Here is a 17,831-nt window from a genome sequence, read left to right as displayed (position 1 = left end):
GCTCTGGCTCTCAGACCCGAAGGGGCTGCTCCCATGCACCCAGAGAGGCTTGCATAGCAGTCCACACAGTGGCTGGGAGATGGGCATGCACTTTTTTTTTTTTTTTTTAACAATTTTTATTGTTAAATATAACATATATACAAAGAAAAGAAATAATTTTCAAAGTATACTTCAACAAGTAGTTTCAGAGTAGATTTCCGAATTTGTTACTGGCTACCATTCCACTGTTTCAGTTTTTCCTTCTAGCTGCTTTAAAATGCTAGAGGCTAAAAGAAATACCAACATAGTGATTCAGCAGTCATACTAGTTTGTTAAATCCTATTTTCTTTGTCGTACCTCCTCTTTTTCTTTTGATCCTTCTCGCAATCTTTAGGCAATGTCCATTCTGACTGTTTCATATTGAGAAGGGGTATCGACTCTAAAGGATAGGGGGATTAATTAATTGATTATCTTGGAGAGGCTGGTCCCTCTGGGTTTCAGGATTTATCTGGCCTGTGGTAATTCCAGGAAAGCAAATTTAGTGCATGAAACCTTTATGGAGTATCAGTTTGAGTCCTAGTTGTCCTCGAGAGTCAACAGGAGTGATATTGGTTGGGGTTTAGCAAACCATGGCAATTAGCACTGTCTAACTGAAGAGTAGCCTCCGAAATAGTCTCTTGGCTCTGATCTCTCTTGGCATTTGACAGTTTGATTAGTATATGTCTTGAAGTAGATCTATTTGGTTTTATTCTATTTGGGGTTCTTTGGGCCTCTCTGATTTGCATATTTATGTCTTTTATAAAGGTTGGAAAATGTTCCCTAATTATATCTTCAACTAACCTTCCCAGCCCTTTACTCTTCTTCTGGTACACCATTGATGATTCTTACATTTGTGTACCTTTTGTGTCTATCATTTCCGTAAGATCCAGTTCCATTTTTCCATCTTTCTTGCCATTTGTTCTTTTGTGTGCTCCAGTTCAATTGTTATGTCTTCTAGCTTACTCGTACTTCTTTCTGCTTCTTAGAATCTGCTGTCGTGTGTCTCTAGTTTATTTCTGATTTGGTCTACTCTATCTTTCATCTCTGAGGTCTGCCATTTTTCTGTTTAATCTTTCAAGTTCTTCTTTATGCACTTCTAACATCTTGATATACTTTATTTCTTTAAAATATCCTTGAGTAGTTGTTCTGTCTTATGTGACCCCTTCTGTGTTTTGATTTGGTCATTTGGCTGGGCCATTTCTCTTGGATCTTCCTGTGCTTTGTGACTGTCTGTTATGTACTGGGCATTTTGCAAGTTGGTTTCCTTCACTTGTCTCAAGTTTTATATTTACTTGGTCTTGCATTGAAGGTTCCTTTTTGCACTTGGTATATTAGCAGTTCCACACCCAGCCAAGGCACAGAGTGCATGTAGGAATTACATTTCTACCTGAGGATCTATTAAAAGTTAGGCAGGGGTGCACAGGTACTTCAGTGGTAGAACTCCCACCCACCATGTGGGAGACCCGGGCTTGGTTCCCAGCCCATGCATCCCCCCCAAAAAATTAATTGTAGTATAAAAATTTTTAAAATAAAATAAACACACCTCAGCAGTAGTAGGCCCCAAAGTCAGAAGGAGACACCCCAAAATATATTGGGAATAAACTCAGACTGGTACTCACAGAAGGAAGAGTAAATTCAAAAATTAAAAATAAAAAATAGGAAGTGAAAAACAAAAAATTAATTAAAATATAAATATATGTTAAAGAATTGAAAAAAAAAAAGAAAAAAATACCTAGGCAGTTAGGGAGTGTGCCAGCATGCACTTACTGCTTCTCACCAGCAGGTGGTGATCCTGAGCCCTTCCTCAGGCCTGCCCCTCCCCCACTTCAGCAGTGGCTGGAAGTGGGCGGGGGGGGGGGGGGGGGGTGCTGCTCCCAGCGCAGGATGGGGGAGCAGCTGAACCGCAGTGCCCAGCGCCTGGTGGATCCGTCGTCGTTCACCATGCTCAACAAGATGGCTATTCGCGGTACCCAGCTTTTCAGGTGCATGTACAGACACACCAGGGTCCCCACAGGCGCTGCTGGGTCCAGGGCTGCTCGGGGAGGTTTCCCCAGCCAGCAGCTGTGGCAGGCTGGAGGAGGGATTGTCAGTTCCCTCCAAAGCGCGCTTCTCTGCGTGCCGCCACCCACCTCCAGTGGGGGTCGTGGCCAGTCAGACTCACCCCACTCTCCCTGTCCCAGCCTCCCTGCCTGTTTGCTCCCCACGAAGTATTAGAGACCTTCTTTGGTCACTCAGCCTCTGGGACTGCAGTTCCGGTCATTCTATCCCCGCCCCCTACCTTATCCTACAGAGCAGGGATGAAGCCACTCTACCCTACTCCGCAGTCTTCCCAGAACGTGCACTTTCTTTTAAAGTCCATTTTGGACTAATTTTTATTTAGAAGAGAGCTGCAGAGATGGTGTAAAACTGCACCACCCCTCAGCCTGTTTCCTCACAGCTCATACCCCACCTTCCCACAAGAATATTAGTCAAAACTGATGGACCACATCATTGCCATCGACTGACCCCCGAGACATTTTGGGCTCTCCTGTTCCCTCCACCCAGGTGCCCCTCTTACCCCAGGACCCCACCCAGGCAGTCTTCAGGCTGCCACCATGTCCCCAACTTCCCTGGCCCCTTTTGGCCTTGCTGTTTTCCATACTGGTCAGGTGTTCTGTAGACTGCCCCCTGATCTTGGCTTGTCTGATGTTTTTCTCATGGTTAGCTGATGTCATGGGTTTGGGGAAAAACACACAGGTGAGGTGCCTTCCCACCACATCTCAGCAGCAGGGCATGGTGCCCACTGGCCTTAGCACAGGTGACGTGAGCCTCCTCTTGCTGAGTCTTAGCAGGTGAGGTGCCTCCCTGGGAAGTTCCTGGACAGGCCCAGTCTTCTGTGCAGGAGAGCCTGCTCCGTGCACAGCTCCCAGGCCTGGGGTGCCTGTAGTCTGTCACCCTGCTCCTAGAACATGTGGAGACAGTTTCACTGACTCTCAGGACACGGAGCTCTTGTGTCTGTCTTTTCTTGGACTCTAAACTGGGTCATATGCCTCCCAGAGTTTTTGTCATCCTCCTCTTCCTAAACTTCACATTCCTCATTTCTAATTGCTAAGATGGAGTGTAGGAGACACTGAGCAAAGGAGGGGCGTGAGTTCTGTGACTGGGGGCTGAGGTGCAGAGGTGTAGCTCCCTGCACCCCTGGCAGTAACTGGAACACCCACCTGTGAAGCCCTTAGCAGGTCTGGGTCTGGGGGATGCTTAGGCCACCCTCTGTAGCCACAGTGCCTTCTGGGTCTTTCTCTGAAAAATAGATAATACAAATATTGATAACAGAAAAAACCTTGGGGGATATCACATGGGAATACTATCCTTTTGCATAATTTTATCTGTAAATCTACAACTACTTGTAAAAATAATTTTCTAAAAAAAAGAACTTGCTTAGGAAAGCGAAAGTGTTTCTTCTCTTGGCTTTTTCTTCTTTGAAAAGAAAACGAGGACACTGCAGGCTGCGGTTGTCATTGGCACTGTTCTCAGTCGGAAGAAAGGCCAGCGTCCTTACCTAACCCTGGCCATATACAGAAACTTCCAGAAGGCAGCCTTCCCATGGGCACCACGAGAAAGCCTTCTGCTCACAAGGGTCCAGAAGTGGGGAGTGCCCCAGCCGGAAGGACCTGAGCTAGTCTCATCGACACCCACCCTTAGGAACAAGAAAAAGCGAGCCAGTAACTGTCCCATCACGGATACTTTCAAGTAGTTCTGACGGCGCACACACACACACACATGCATACGCATGCACACACACATCCGCGCACACGCCACGGTAGTTACCACTGCTGCCCCCCCCAGATGTTTGGGAAGCAAGTCCCACGTGTTTTCCATTTCATCTCTAAATACTTCTTATGTACCTCTAAGAAATTGGGACTCTTTTTTTCTTTTAATACAACCACAGTTCCACCATTTCATGTTAAGAATTGGCAAGAACTTTTATATATCATCAAGTATTTGGTCAATATTCATATTTTCCAATTCTCTCTACTTTTCCTGTCTTAATTATTTTAGTCGTGGTAGACTATATGTAACATGAAAAATATTTTAACCATTTTTAGTGGACAGTTGTTTGACATGATAAGTGCATTGACAAGACTGTGTAACTGTCACCATCCATTTCCAGGCTGTTTTCATCATCCCACCAAAACTCAGACCCATTTAACAGTAACTCCACGTTCTCCCTTCTCTCCATCCCTAGTAACCACTACTCTGCTTTTTATCTATTGATTTGCTTCTTCTAAGTAGTTCCTATAAGAGAAGTTATATAAAATTTGTCTTCCGTGTCTGGGCTTACTTCATTCAACATGATATCTCCAAGATTCACCCATGTTGATGGACCTTCGAGTTGCGTCCACTTTTTGGCTATTGTGAGTAATGCTGTAATGAACACAGGTGTCCAAATATCTGTCCAAGGATATACCTGGAGTGAAACTGCCAGGTTATAGTAACTTTATGTTTAATTATCTGTGGAATCACCAGCTGATTTCCACAGTGGCTGCACCATTTGACATTCCACCAACAATGTACAGAGATTCCAATTTGTCCATATACTTGCCAATACTTGTTGTGTTCAGTTTATTTAATAACATCCATCCTGGTGGGTTTTAAGTGGCATCTCATTGTAGTTTTGTTTTTTCTTTTTATATATTTTTATTGGCAAATCTTCACACTCATATGGCCCATACAAGGTGTACAATAGTGGCTCACAATATCATCACAGTTGAGTATCCATCACCATGATCATTTTTAGAACATCTGCATCACTCCAAAGAAATAAAAAGAAAAAGCTCTTACATCCCATACCTCTTGCACCTGTCTCACTACTAGTATTTCAATCAACCCAATTTATTTTACTCCTTATCTCCCCTATTATTTGTATATTTTTTAATCCATATTTTTTTACTCATCTGTCCATACCCTGGATAAAAGGAGCAGCAGACACAAGGTTTTCACAATCACACAGTTACATTGTTAAAGTTATATCTTTATAACTTTATATCTTTATAACCAGGTTCAATTCCTGGTCCATTCACACTCCACCCCCCCCCCCCACATACACACACACAAATTTTTTCCATAAATGGTGCTACAATAGCACGATAGTCACAAGGAAAAAGAATGAAATGTGACCCCTACCATACAGCATACAAAAATAAAAAAGAATCAAGGCTACTGGAACACAGCTCAACAGTTTCAGGTATCCTCCAGCCACTCCAATACACCATAAACTAAAAAGGGATATTCCTTGGCCATGTACCTTCCTTGAAGAAATGTCTATTTAAATCCTTGACCCATTTTTCAGTTGGGTTGTTTGCTTTTAGTTGTTGAGTTGTAGGAGTTCTTTATATATTCTGGATATTAATCAGCTTTTCCAAATATTACCAGATTTGCAAATGTCTCCCTTTCTATAGGTTGCCCTTTGTTCTAGTTTGCTAGCTGCCAGAATTCAGTATACCAGAACAGCTTTTTTAAAAAGGGGAATTTAATTAAGTTGCAAGTTTACAGTTCCAAGGCCATGAAAATGTCCCAATTAAATCAAGTCTATAAAAATGTCCAAATTAAGGTACCAACAAGAGGTTACCTTCACTCAAGAAAGGCCAGTGAAGTTCAGGGCTTCTCTCTCAACTGGAAAGGCACATGGTAAACATGGCAACCATCTGCTAGCTTTCTCTCCAGGCTTCTTTCATGAAGCCTCCCCAGGCTCATATTCCGTTTTGGCTCTAGGGGCTATCTCCAAAAATGTTTCCTATTTTAAAGAATTCCAGTAAAGTAATCAAGACCCACTTGGAATGGATAGAGTCACATCTCCCTCCATTCAAAGGTTACTACCCACAGATGGGTGAGTCACGTCTCCGTGGGAACAATCAAAAAGCTCCCAGTCAGCAATACTGAATGAGGATTAAAGGACATGGCTTTTCTGGGGTCCACCACAGATTCAAACTGGCACACCTTTTTACTTTCTGATATGTCCTTTGGTACACACAAGTTTTTAATTTTGATGAAGTCCATTTTGTCTATTAATTCTTCAGTTGCTTCTGCCTTCAGTATAAAACCTAAAGATCCACCGCCTCCTACAAGAGCCTGAAGATAGTTTGTTTTCTTCTAAGAGTTTATAGTGTTAGTATTAAGATTTTTGATCCACTTTTAATTAATTTTTGTAAATGATGAGAAGTAGGGGTCCACATTCCTTCTCTGCATGTGAATTTCTGGTTGTCCCAGCTCCCTTTGTTGAATAGACTCTTCTTTCCCTATTGAATAGACTTGGTGCCCGTGTCAGAAATCAGCTGGCCATAGACGTGTGGGTGTGTGTCTTGCCTCGCAGTCCTATTTCATTGGTCTCTGTCCTTGTGCCAGTACCACACTGTTAAGAGGTTTTGAATTACTGGTTCAATCAAATTGTTATAGTGTGCTGAGATTTTCTATATCTTCTTGTGTCAAGGTAGGTGATTTGCATGTTTCTAGGAATTTGTCCATTTCATCTAGGTTTTCTTATTTGTTGGCTTATAACTGTTCGTACTGCCCTCTTAGAATCTTTTTATTTCTGTAAGCTCAGTATTTATTTCCTCAATTTCATTCCTAATTTTAAGTATTTGTGTCCTCTCCTTTTTCTTTGTCAACCTGGCTACAAGTTTGTTGGTTTTAGAGACCTTTTCAGAAAACCAACTTTTTATTTTATTGATTCTCTCTGTTCTTTTCTATTCTCTATTTCATTGATCTCTGTTCTGATCTTTACTATTTCCTTCCTTCTAACTTTGGGTATAGTTTGCTTTTTTTGTTCTAGTTTCTTTAGGTGTAATGTTAGGTTATTGATCTGTGGTCTTTCTTTTTTTTTTTAATTTTTTTTTTAAATACCAAAAAACACCTAATGCAAATATTCCTAACTTTTGATCATTCCGTTCTACATATAATCAGTAATTGTGAGCTTTCTTTTTTAATGTAGGCATTTAGAGCTGTAAATTTCACTCCAAGAACTACCTTCACTGCATCCCCTTAGTTTTTGGTATATTGTGTTTTCGTTTGTCTCAAGATAGTTCCTAATTTCCCTTGTGATTTCTTTGACCATTTGTTGTTCAGCAGCGTGCCGTTTAATTTCCACGTGCTTGTACGTTTCCCAGTTTCCCTTCTGTAACTGATTTCCAGCTTTATTCCATTGTAGTCTGAGAAGATACTTTGTATGATTTTGATGTCTTCAAATTTATTAAGATCAGATCTGCACCCTGACACGTGGTCCTTCCTGGAAAAGGTTCCGGGTGCACTTGAGAAGAGCGTGTGTCCTGCTTTTGTTGGGCGGAGTGCCCTGCATGTGTCCATTAGGTCTGATTGACTAATGGTTTCCTTACTGGTCTTCTGCTTCGATGTTCTGTCAGTTATTGAAAGTGATAGTGTGGGGCTGTGTGTTCCCCTTCAGGTCTGCCATTCTTTATTTCATGTGTCTTGGGACTCTTGTGAGGATGCATATACGCTTATAATCATATCTTCTCTCTCGAATGAACCTTTTATCAATATGTAACATCTTTCTTTGTCTCTTGTAATCGTTGTAACCCTTGTTTTCCTCTTTCGTCTGACAATAAGATAGCCACTCCAGCTCTCTTTTGATTGCTGTTTGCATGGAATATTTTTTCCACCGTTTTGCTTCCAATCTCTTTGTGTCTTTGTACCTGAGTCTCTTGTAGACAGTGTACAAGATGGATCATGCTTTTGTGTCCAGTCTCCCAATCTCAGCCTTTTTATAGGGAGTTTCATCCATTGCCATTTAAGGTAAAATAACTGAGAAGAAAAATTATGTCTGCCATTTAGCTGTTTGCTTTCTGTGTCTCTTGTATTTTGTCATCGTTGTTCCTCAGTTACCCCACTGCTGCCTTTTTTGGTATTTAGTTGCTTTGTTGTAGTACCATTTTGATTCCCTTCTTTCCTTTTCTGTATTTTTTATTTTGTAGGGGTTATTTTTGTAATTTCAGTTAACCTCTTAATCTAATAACAGCTGCGTGCCAACCTAGTTTCAGTGGCATGTAAGCTCTACTCCTGAATGCCCCTGTCCTTCCGCTATTAGAGCATTATTGTCTAAGACAGCATCTTATCACCTCTGCCCAGTAACAGACCTCAAATGTGAGTTTATGCGTTTGCTTGTTAAATCATATGATGGTTGGGGGTGCAGTTGCAAACCAAAAGCAAAATAATGTCAGATTTTATTTCTGCCTGTGCAGCTGCCTTTACCCATGCTCTTTATTTCTTCTTAAGCCTTCAAGTTACTGTCTAGGGTCTTTTCATTTCCACCTGAAGGACTCTTCAGCAGATCTTGTAGGGCAGTTCTCCTGGTGATGAACTCCTTCAGCTTCTGTTTACCTGTAAATGTTGTAATTTCTCCTTTTTTTTTTTTTTTTTTTTATTACATAGGCAGACACCGGAAATCAAATCCGGGTCTCCGGCATGGCACTGAGCTACCGTGACCCGCCCTCTCCTTCATTTTTTAAAGATAATTTTGCTAGGTACTTGGTTGACAGCTATTTCTTTAAGGACTTTATGCAATCCCACTGTCTTCTGGTCTCCATGGCTTCTGATGGGAAACCCACTGTAGGTCTTGTTGGGATACCTTGAATGTGACAAATTGTTTTTCCCTTGCTGCTTTCAACACACTCTTTGCCTTGGGAATTTGACACCTGCTATAGTGTCTTGGTGTGAATATCTTAAAGTCTGTGCTCCCTGGAGATCACTGAGCTTTTGGATGTGTGTATTCATGTCTCATCAGATTGGAGAAGTTTGGGGACATTATTTCTTCAAATACTTTTTCTGTTCCTTTCTCTCTCCTGTCCTTTTGGGACTCCAGTGATGTGTGCATTGGTACATGTGATAGTGTCCCCTGGTCCGTCAGGCTGTATTCATTTTTCTTTCTACCCCTCACACTGGATAATTTCTGTTGTCTTTTCTTCTAGTTCACTGATCCTTTCTTTTCCCTATTCAAATCTGCTGTTGAATCCATCTGATGAGTTTTTCATTTAAATTACTGTCCTTTACAACTCAAAATTTTCTGTTTGCCTCCTTTTTATAATTTCTATCTCTTTATTTGTTCAAACATTTTCCTAATTTCCTTTATTTCTTTGTATATTGATTCCTTTAGCTCATTGGCATATTTAAGACACTTGATTTTAAATCTTTGACTAATAGCTCCACTGCACGCACTTCCTCAGGGAGGGTTTCTGGTAAATTGTGTATTCCTGTGAACGAGCCATACTCCCTGTTTTTTTTGTGTGAGTTTTGTAAGTTTGTGTTGAGAACTGGACATTCTGGGTATCATTTTCTTATAACTGGAGATCTAGTCCCCGCTCCTCACGGATTACTGTGGTGGTGTTGAGCTGCCAACCTGTGACTTTTCCATCCTATATCTGCTCCCACACAGGGAATGAAAATGGTTAAGAGAAGGCCAGAAACAAACAAACCAAACGCTGCGTTGCTTCTGCCCAAGGCGGGTTGGGACAACAGCCACACTCAGAGCAAGCCTGTCCCCCACCTCCCCCCATAGTTATCTGCAGTAACCAGCCAGAGGCAGTGGTCAGCAGCCAGACCTCAGCACCCCCAGTCTGGAGGCCTAGGTCCTTTCAGCCCACCCTGACCCTCACGAGCTCACCGGGAGCCTGGGCTGCAGCCCCCACTGCTGCCTGCCTTGCAGTTGGGGGATGGGGGTGGCAGCCATTGCTTGGAAGGGGGAATTCACCCATGTTAACTGTAATTTACTAGGCTCTTTTCCCTGCTCCCCCCTGGATATAGCACAGGGTTCCACTAGACCACAGATTCCCAAAATAGTGGATTCAGAGGGTTCCTGCAGGTTCAGTAGCTGTTCTGGTGTGGGGGCTGGTTCCCGGAGCTTCCTGCGCTGCCATCTCCCCACGTCCTCTTTCTGATCATCTAAGGGTTCTTTTCCTAGTTGGTTTGTTCACATGGGATCCAGACAATGCGTACATTTTGCAATTGGTTGCTATTTAAGTTTCTTTTTTTAAATCTCATCTTTATTTAAAATGGGGTCTCATCTGCGTCTTGTTCCCACGTTCTCTCCCTTCAGGACCCTGGGCATGTCAGCGGTCCCTTCTACTTTTTTCGCAAGTAGGACGCACGTACAAGTCATGTGTGCCTTCCAAGCTGTCAGCCCCCACCCCTCGCAGTTACTTGCCCCAGGCCATGCTGCACCTCAGTCTGGTCTTAGCGGCACACCTGGGGCTGCTGCTGCTTGACCCCTTGTTTCCCATGAACGGTAGTTAGAGCTGCATAGCCCAGAGAGCTTCTGCAACAGTGGGAATGCACACGGCTGTGCTGGCATGTACAACAGTCACCAGCCCTGTGAACCAGCAGCTACCGTGGAAAGTGCAAGATTAGGGGCTCGATCAGGTTTGCTTTTCAGGCCAGAAAAGCACAGGGTTTGTTAGGGCATCAGCTGGCGAGGACATTGTGACCAAGGGCTGACCCTCCTGTCTGCCAACTTGGGAGCAGTGCCCTCAGGACGTACTTCTGGGCCACTGCAGGAAGGCAAGTGCTGTTGCTGTTTGAGCCCCATCTCAGTCTGAGCAGAGGGCTAATGGTGGACAGGGGGACGTTCTGGCTGACGTGTGTGCAGGTACTGAGGCTCGATGAAGCAGGGCTGTGTTCACTTCTCAGGCAAAGGCACGTTCTACTGTGCCATACCCGAGAGGGCGAAGAGATGAGTTGGGGCTCCTTAAGCTCCCGGGATGCATGGGGTTTTACACTGTGGCTGTTTCTGGGTGCGTTCAGCTTATGTTGCCGGTGTCTGCTCTGCAAACCACATAAGGCGTTATCCTGGAGGTTGGAGTGTTCTCTGGGGCTACAGGGGATCTGGCCGCTTGCCCTCGGGCCTAGCAGGAGTGGGTGGCCTGCCCTGCCACCTTTGCATCTCTGTCCCAGCAGCGTCCTGCCAGCCCCCCCACGTTGCTCATCTTCCAGGCCTCAGCCCTGGGCCCACTGTTGCTTATTCATGAAGTGCTGTCTGAATGGGCACACTCAGGGGCTGAAAAGGGGCTGGCACTCACCACGGTGTCCTACCTGACCCGTCTTTTGTTTCTGTCTCTACAGAGGGAAACGCTTCTGCGGCAGCTGGAGACCAATCAGCTTGACATCGACGCCACCCTGGAGGAGCTGTCGGTGCAACAGGAAACTGAGGACCAGAACTATGAGATGTACGCAGCCGGTAGGGGTGGGGCTGGGGGGCTCCACAAGGGCCATGGCCACCCTGATGGTGGCCCAGGTGGGCAGGTATGGCGCCCACCTTGAGTCCCCCACCGAGGGTCTGGACCTGCAGAGATCAGCCAGGGCTGTCTTCTGGAAAGGGCACTGAGTCCTCTCCCACATCCTGGAATTGACCAGCGTCTTCAGGATTTCCTTGGAACACTAAACACATGTCCTTCTGGGAGGCTGTAGCTGGGGCAACTGCCCACAATGCTGACCCTGCACCACCCCAAGAAGAGACAGAGGGCCTTGCCAAAGGACTCAAGCCAAAATTGTGCTGTGGCAACAGGAGGCCAAATCCCAACCAAGTCCTGCCCTGGGTCGTGGTCCTGCCTCCTCCCCAACCGCAGCCCGGCCCCAAAAGCCCCCTCATCTCTGTCCGTGGGGGCTCTGTCGGGGCTGCAGGTGGGCATCTGGGCACTACCCCAAAAGCAGCATCCTCTTATTGACACTTTGCACATCTTAGTGGTATCTCCTGCTCCCTTCTGGAGGAAGGCAGAAGAGCACTTGGTTGACTGCGTGTGGTTCCCCTGGGCCTGTCTGCTGCCCCATGTAGGCTGCCGAGATTGAGTCCACCCCTAGGCTTCTCAGAAAGTGGTCAGCTGCAGGGAGGTTCGACCCCATCTCCCAGGCAGGTTCATGCCACACTCAGCCCTGCTCCCCTGCCCTCCAGCTTCCTCGAGATGATGGACGCCCGCAGCCGCGGCCACGCGTCTCCCCTGGCAGCCAATGGGCAGAGCCCAGCCTCGGGCTCCCAGTCGCCCATTGTGCCTCCCAGCACCACATCCACCGGGAGCTCCAGCCCCAGCACACCCCAGCCAGCCCCGCAGCAGCTGCTCGCCACCCCCTCCGCCAGTCCCTCCCCGCTGTCCTCAGCACCCCCAGCTGAGGCCCCACTGCCTGCTCCCCCTGCCCCACGGCGCAGTATCATCTCACGCCTCTTCGGGACACCACCTGCTGCAGAGGCGACCCCTTCACCTCCAGGTAGGCCCTGAGCCCCTCTACATGGTAAGACCCCACCAGCAGTCCCCCTGCCACCATTTCTCCAGCCACCCATCCTCCTCCCTGGCTTCGCGTTTCCTGGGTGTGGGTTAGCCATCGGGCCCCACACCTGTGGCTGCACTTGATCTAACACCCCTCCTCATCCCCAGCCCTAGTAGGAACCAGCCCTAGGGGCGGGCCAGCCCGGGCGGGGGCATGCCAAGGGCCCTGAGTCGGGGGTTGGCACCTTTGCTGCCCACAGAGCCCACTGCCTGTGCCGAGGCCCCAGCAAAAGTCCAGAGTGTCGAGGACTTTGTTCCTGAAGACAGCATGGACCGCAGCTTCCTGGAGGAGACAGCCCCCTTGGAGGCCGTGCAGAGAGCTGGCGCCAAGGCCTTGCAGCAGGACAGTGACAGGTGTGGGCAGGCTTGGGCAGCCCCTGTATGCAGGCTGGGAGCCACAGCTCAGCCTCACTCTGCGAGCTGGCAGCTCCTACTCCAGAGTCCCTGGGCACCTCCAAGACAGCAGCCCTTTGGGGGACCCTTCTGTGGCACTGTCAGGTCCTATTCATAGGTGGGTGGGCTTGGGGAAGGGCCCTCAGCCCACCCTAGGTGCCCCAAGGTGCTAGGCCTAGGGCTGGTGACCCAGTCTCATTACAGCGGGCAGCAGGCCACACAATGCCCTTTACCTTGGCCCCCAGCCTCTGCCCCACCCAGAGCTTTGGCCCTTCTCTCTAAGCAACAGTTCCTACATTCTGACCCTGTGTCAGACGTGGGTGTCCGACTCCTGCTTGCTGGGCCTCTTCTCAGTTATCCTGTCCTCTCAGGTGCTTGTCATGCTGTGTCCCTTCCACCCCCCATGCGCTTGTGGGTACTCCGTGGACAGCTTCACCCCTTAACCCTCAGAGGTGTCAATTAGCTTCAGCTTTGCTGTAGGGGCCTCTTAAAACCAAATCAGATCATATTGCTGCCCTGCTTAAAACCAAGCCAAGCCTTCAGTTTCTGTCCTTGCCCTAAGTGCCTGTCCCACCTCACTGCCCCCTTTTCCTTGGGGACCCCAGCCACACTGCCCTTTGTGCCATCCATTCCTGGCAAGCCCATGTCAGAGTCTCCTCTACAGTGGCCTGAGGCATACTTGGAATAGGTCTCCATGCAGGATCCGTCCACCTGTACACAAGTATAAGTGCTCCAGGGGAGGTGCCTGTGGTCAGCACCCTGGTGCCAAGGGGTCACCACGTGTGCCTCTGTGGTGCAGGGTGCTAGACGGACCTGGCCTGAGGCTGCAGAAGCCCTCTGCCCAGGCATGACTTTTGGCTGCTCCCTTCTCTGCAGTGACGGGGAGGCCGTGGGGGGAAACCCCATGGTGGCAGGTCTCCAGGACGACGTGGACTCAGTAGACGAGCCACACAGCAGGTCCTTGCCGCCTGCAGGCCCTGTGCCCAGTAGGAACATTACTCTCTCAAGCGAAGAGGAAGCCGAGGAGGGGGCAGGTCACCCCAAACTCACCGAACGGGCTCCCCAGCCATGTTCAGCACCAGAAACTAAACGGTATGTGGGGGAGGTGTCCAGGGGCCCCGAGGGCAGCCTCCAGGGCTGATACCTCTGTGGTGCTGCTTCAGGAGACGCTGACCCTTCTTCTTGTCCTGGAAGGTCTTCCAGAAAGATCTTGAGGCCAACAAAGGAAGTGGCCCCCACGAAAGCCTCGGAGTCCCAGCGACCTGCAAGCTTCTCAGCTGGCTCAGGGGTGGAGAAACATAGCGGCCCCCTGCTGCCCTCCAGGGCGCCCACAGCAGTGCCTCACACTGGGGGCCCCTCTCTCAGGCATGCGGCAGGCAAGGAGGGGCAGGCATCATCAGACAGCGACCACGAGGGACCCATTGCTGCCCAGATGCTGTCCTTCGTTATGGACGACCCTGACTTCGAGAGCGAGGAGTCAGATGCTCCACGGAGGGTGGTAAGGGGGCAGAGGCCCGCCCCGCTGGACAGGGCTCCCCTTGCTCCCACAAGGCACTGAAGACACGCAAGTGGTCAGCCACGTCATTTGTCGGCACCATGTGTCGACTGAAAGGACAAGTTCTCAGGGCCCAGGGGTGGCAGTGGGAGTGGTCAGCCTGTGTAGGCTCTGCTCCAAGCCTCTGTCCACAGCAAATCCGCTGGGGCTCCTCTTCCTGCCACCGTAGTGGGGGCTGCCATGGAGCCAGGCAGCCACCAAGAGCCTGGGGCCTGAGAGGCTATGATTGCTCTTGCCCCCCGGAGTCCCAGAGCACATGGGTCAGGGGAGGGGGAGGGCTGCTCTCCCAGCGTGGGCTGGGGCACCCTCCCAGCTCTATGAGGCAGGGCAGCCCCCACCATCTCTTCCCTGAGGTAGAGGCAAGGAGCCCCCAGGGCCTAGCAGGAGAGGCCAGGCGATACCCAGAGGTCAGGCAAAAGCAAAGACAGGAGCAGGGTTCTCTAACTGAGCAGATTCAGTGGCAGCAGTTGGGGGCAGAGGGGGGGAGCAGCAAACCTGTGGCCTCCTGGCCACTCTAGGCAAGGGCAAGGTGACAATACTTGCAAATGGCCCCTCCAAGTCAGGGGCCATGTGCCTTGTGACCACCAGAGGGCCAGGGAGTTGGAGAATGGGTCATGTGGTGCAACTGCCATCTCCCATTTCCTCCAGGAGGAATTTCCAGTCCGGGAGGACCCCTCCGACATAAGCGATGAGGACCTCACCCCTGCCCGCCTGCCCCCACCCCTGCAGCCTCCGGTCCACTCCTTCAAACTGAAAAACGACACTGATCTCTTTGGACTGGGCCCTGAGGACCCGGGACCCAAGGACAGCAGCGACGAAGGTAGCGTGCCTCACGGAGGCCTGGGCAGGGGCCGTTGGTGGGATTCGGGAGCCAGGGGTGACTCAGGCCGTGGCCTTACCCTGTATGCAGCCAGGAACCTGCCTCCAGGAAGACAAAACCAGCTTGGGGTGCTTTTCCGAAGGCAAAAGGTCCCCCAACCCGTTGCTTTGTTGTGGGACTCTTCAGATGGGGCAGGGTCAGGACCACGAAGCTGGTGTGGGTCCAGGACTACAATTCCAGCCCACCCCAGGAGGCCCCACCCACCCCTGCTTGTTCCCAGATAGCTTCAAGTTTGTTGAAGCTGCCGGTCACCAGGCTCCCTGTCCCCAGTTCTGACAACACCTGAGACTTTGAGGCCAAAGCAGGAGGGCGTTCTGATGCCACGTGTCCCACACAGTGGCCGCCCTGTTGGTCAGAACCCCACGCCGGGGCATAGTCCCACCTTCTGCTCTGGGCCCACACGCCATGTCACTTTGGAGAGTCCATGGCACAGGGAGTGTGTCCAGCATGCCCTGGTATGCTCCTGGCTCGCCCCACCTCACTGCGTTCTGAAGCTACTGCATGAGGAACCCACTGAACCACCAGGTCCTGAGGGCCTTGGAGCTGCAAGCCCACCTCTGAGGGGCCCTTGGTTGCTCGTCCACAAGGGAGCCAGCAGTTCAGAGGGGCCAGGGTACAAATGGCTTGGTGGGCTGCAGTAGCAGAGGCAGGCAGCAGGCGGGTGCACCAGTGGACAGCAGGGTCATGCCCAGGCATCCTGGCAGGGCTTGCCAAAGGGGTATCTGAAGGAAGGACTGGGAATGCCTCACTGCCCCTGACAGGGGCGGTGCTCAGCAGCCTCTTTGCCCTGTGTGGGGAGAGGGGCACGTGACCCCTTTTCCTGCTGGAGGCCCAGCCTAACCTATCTGCTTTCTTGCCCAGGATGCCCCCCTGCCCATGACAAGCTCCTCTAAGAAGGGAGGTCCTGGTGTGGCTGCAGGCCGCTGAGGCCAGCTCCCCCGCAGGGACCCTGGGCACGTGCGCTGACATGTGTCTCACCTGCAGATAAGGAGGACCGACCTCCCACTAGAGAGAAGAAGAAGAAGAAGAAGAAGAAGGAGGGCAAGGAGGTATGGCCACCCCGCCCCACCCCCGAGGCCAGGCCGGCACGGTCAGTGCAGTCGGTGACGGCCCGGCCTCCCTTGACACTGCCCCCAGGAGGAAGAGAGGGCGGCCAGGAAGAAAGGCAAGCACAAGAAGAGCAGGGACGAGAAGAGGAAGAGGAAGCAGCAGCCGCGGAGCAAGGAGGAGGAGGCCGTGGACGAGCTGGAGGCCTTCCTGGGGGGTGCAGCCCCAGGCAGCCGGCACCGTGGGGGTGGTGACTATGAGGCGCTCTGAGGGGCGGGGACCTTGGGCGGCCCCTCTGCTGGGGGCCTGTAGGGGTGGCACGGAGGCCCTGTCTACACTGAGCCCGGGACCACCTGCCCCTACTCCAGCCCTCTTGCTGGAGAGGCCCAGGGCTGAGCAGCCGAGGATAGCCACGGCTCCCTGGGCCCATGCAGTTGCAGAGCAGGGGCAGCAGACCTGGGCGGCTGTGCCTGCGGCTGCAGCACCGTTTTCTGCCAACATTACCCCTGCCCCTACCCACCCACCCTGCACACAGCACCGCCTGGCTGCCCTCTGGGGCTGCCGCGACCAGCCCTCAGCGTTTCTCAGGGATGTGACTGAGGCCCGCGGCGGGACCTGCAGGGGGCAGGGAACTGGGCCACCTTAGGACCCACGCTGCTCCACCCAGCGGCCACAGCATGATGGGCCCCGCTTCCTGCGTGCACGGTCAGGGCCCCCCACCCTTCCCGTGGACCCCAAGGCCAAGTGTGTTCTGCCCTCGGGACCAGAGCTGACCCTCCAGGACAGCCTTGGCTCCACACAGGGCAAGGCTGACAGGAAACAGCAGTTGGCAGTCTCTTCAGCTTGGCCACCTGTGGCCACAGCTGCACCTGGGCTCAGGTGAGCCGGAGCTGGCCGAGTCTCCGGACGTTCATTCCTTTCGTTGGACACTCCACTCAGACCATAAAGCTCTCCTGTTTTACCACTGCGTCTGTGTCATTTTCTCCCTGTAGGTAGGCCTGGCACACACCCAGCTCCCCTATATGGCCCCCTCTCCTGCCTTGGGACAAAGGCACTGGGGTGAGCTGTCTCCCTAAGTAGCTGTGGATTGGCAGGAAGGTCCTGATTCCCTGCCTGCAGCCCAGGAACCCATTTCCCAGAAGAGCTGCTCTGACAGTGGGGGGAATGGGGGGCAGACAGGAAGCTATCTATCCACACCTGCCCCTGCCCTTTGGAGAGCTTACCCCTCAGCCTTAGTAACAGGCCTGATGTCCACCCTGGCTGTTCATGGAGCTGGGCTTCCATTCCTCCACATGTCTCTGTGTTCCCTGGCAAGGAGGGGCAGTCACTAGCCTCACAGTTGCAGGGAGCACAGGGTCCAGGGCGAGAGCACTCCAGGAGGCAAGCAGCCCCCCAGGGCCTTCCCAGCTCAGTCATGGGGCTGGGCAGCTACACCCAGGTAAATGTAGACCCAGTGCAGAGGCGTGTCCAGTTTCACAGGGCCTCCAGCTGCACCCCCGCATCCCCCAGGATGCCTGTCCCCAGCCCTGCATTTCAGTCCCCTCCACCATCACCATTGCCATGGGAACAGCTCTGGATCCCAGAGCTGGTCCCTCCTTCTGGGGGTGGCTGCGCTCTGGAGGTGGCTTCACCCCCAAAC

General features: G+C 50.7%; 1 protein-coding gene across 1 annotated transcript in view; it reads left to right on the top strand.

Moving 5' to 3' along the window:
• RABL6 (RAB, member RAS oncogene family like 6) overlaps positions 1 to 17,153 on the top strand; it is a 53,655-nt gene extending 36,502 nt beyond the window's left edge. The window contains exons 8-15 of the mRNA XM_077149001.1: positions 11,122 to 11,225; positions 11,948 to 12,258; positions 12,518 to 12,671; positions 13,587 to 13,802; positions 13,905 to 14,208; positions 14,914 to 15,085; positions 16,130 to 16,194; positions 16,283 to 17,153. Coding sequence (XP_077005116.1) covers positions 11,122 to 11,225; positions 11,948 to 12,258; positions 12,518 to 12,671; positions 13,587 to 13,802; positions 13,905 to 14,208; positions 14,914 to 15,085; positions 16,130 to 16,194; positions 16,283 to 16,462 — 1,506 coding nt within the window. The 3' untranslated portion in view covers positions 16,463 to 17,153. The remainder of the gene's footprint in view (positions 1 to 11,121; positions 11,226 to 11,947; positions 12,259 to 12,517; positions 12,672 to 13,586; positions 13,803 to 13,904; positions 14,209 to 14,913; positions 15,086 to 16,129; positions 16,195 to 16,282) is intronic.
• The last annotated feature ends 678 nt before the right edge of the window (positions 17,154 to 17,831 follow it).

The sequence above is a fragment of the Tamandua tetradactyla genome, chromosome 2 (assembly GCF_023851605.1).
Source record: "Tamandua tetradactyla isolate mTamTet1 chromosome 2, mTamTet1.pri, whole genome shotgun sequence".
NCBI lineage: Eukaryota > Metazoa > Chordata > Mammalia > Pilosa > Myrmecophagidae > Tamandua > Tamandua tetradactyla.
This window is presented reverse-complemented; position numbering and strand designations above follow the sequence as displayed.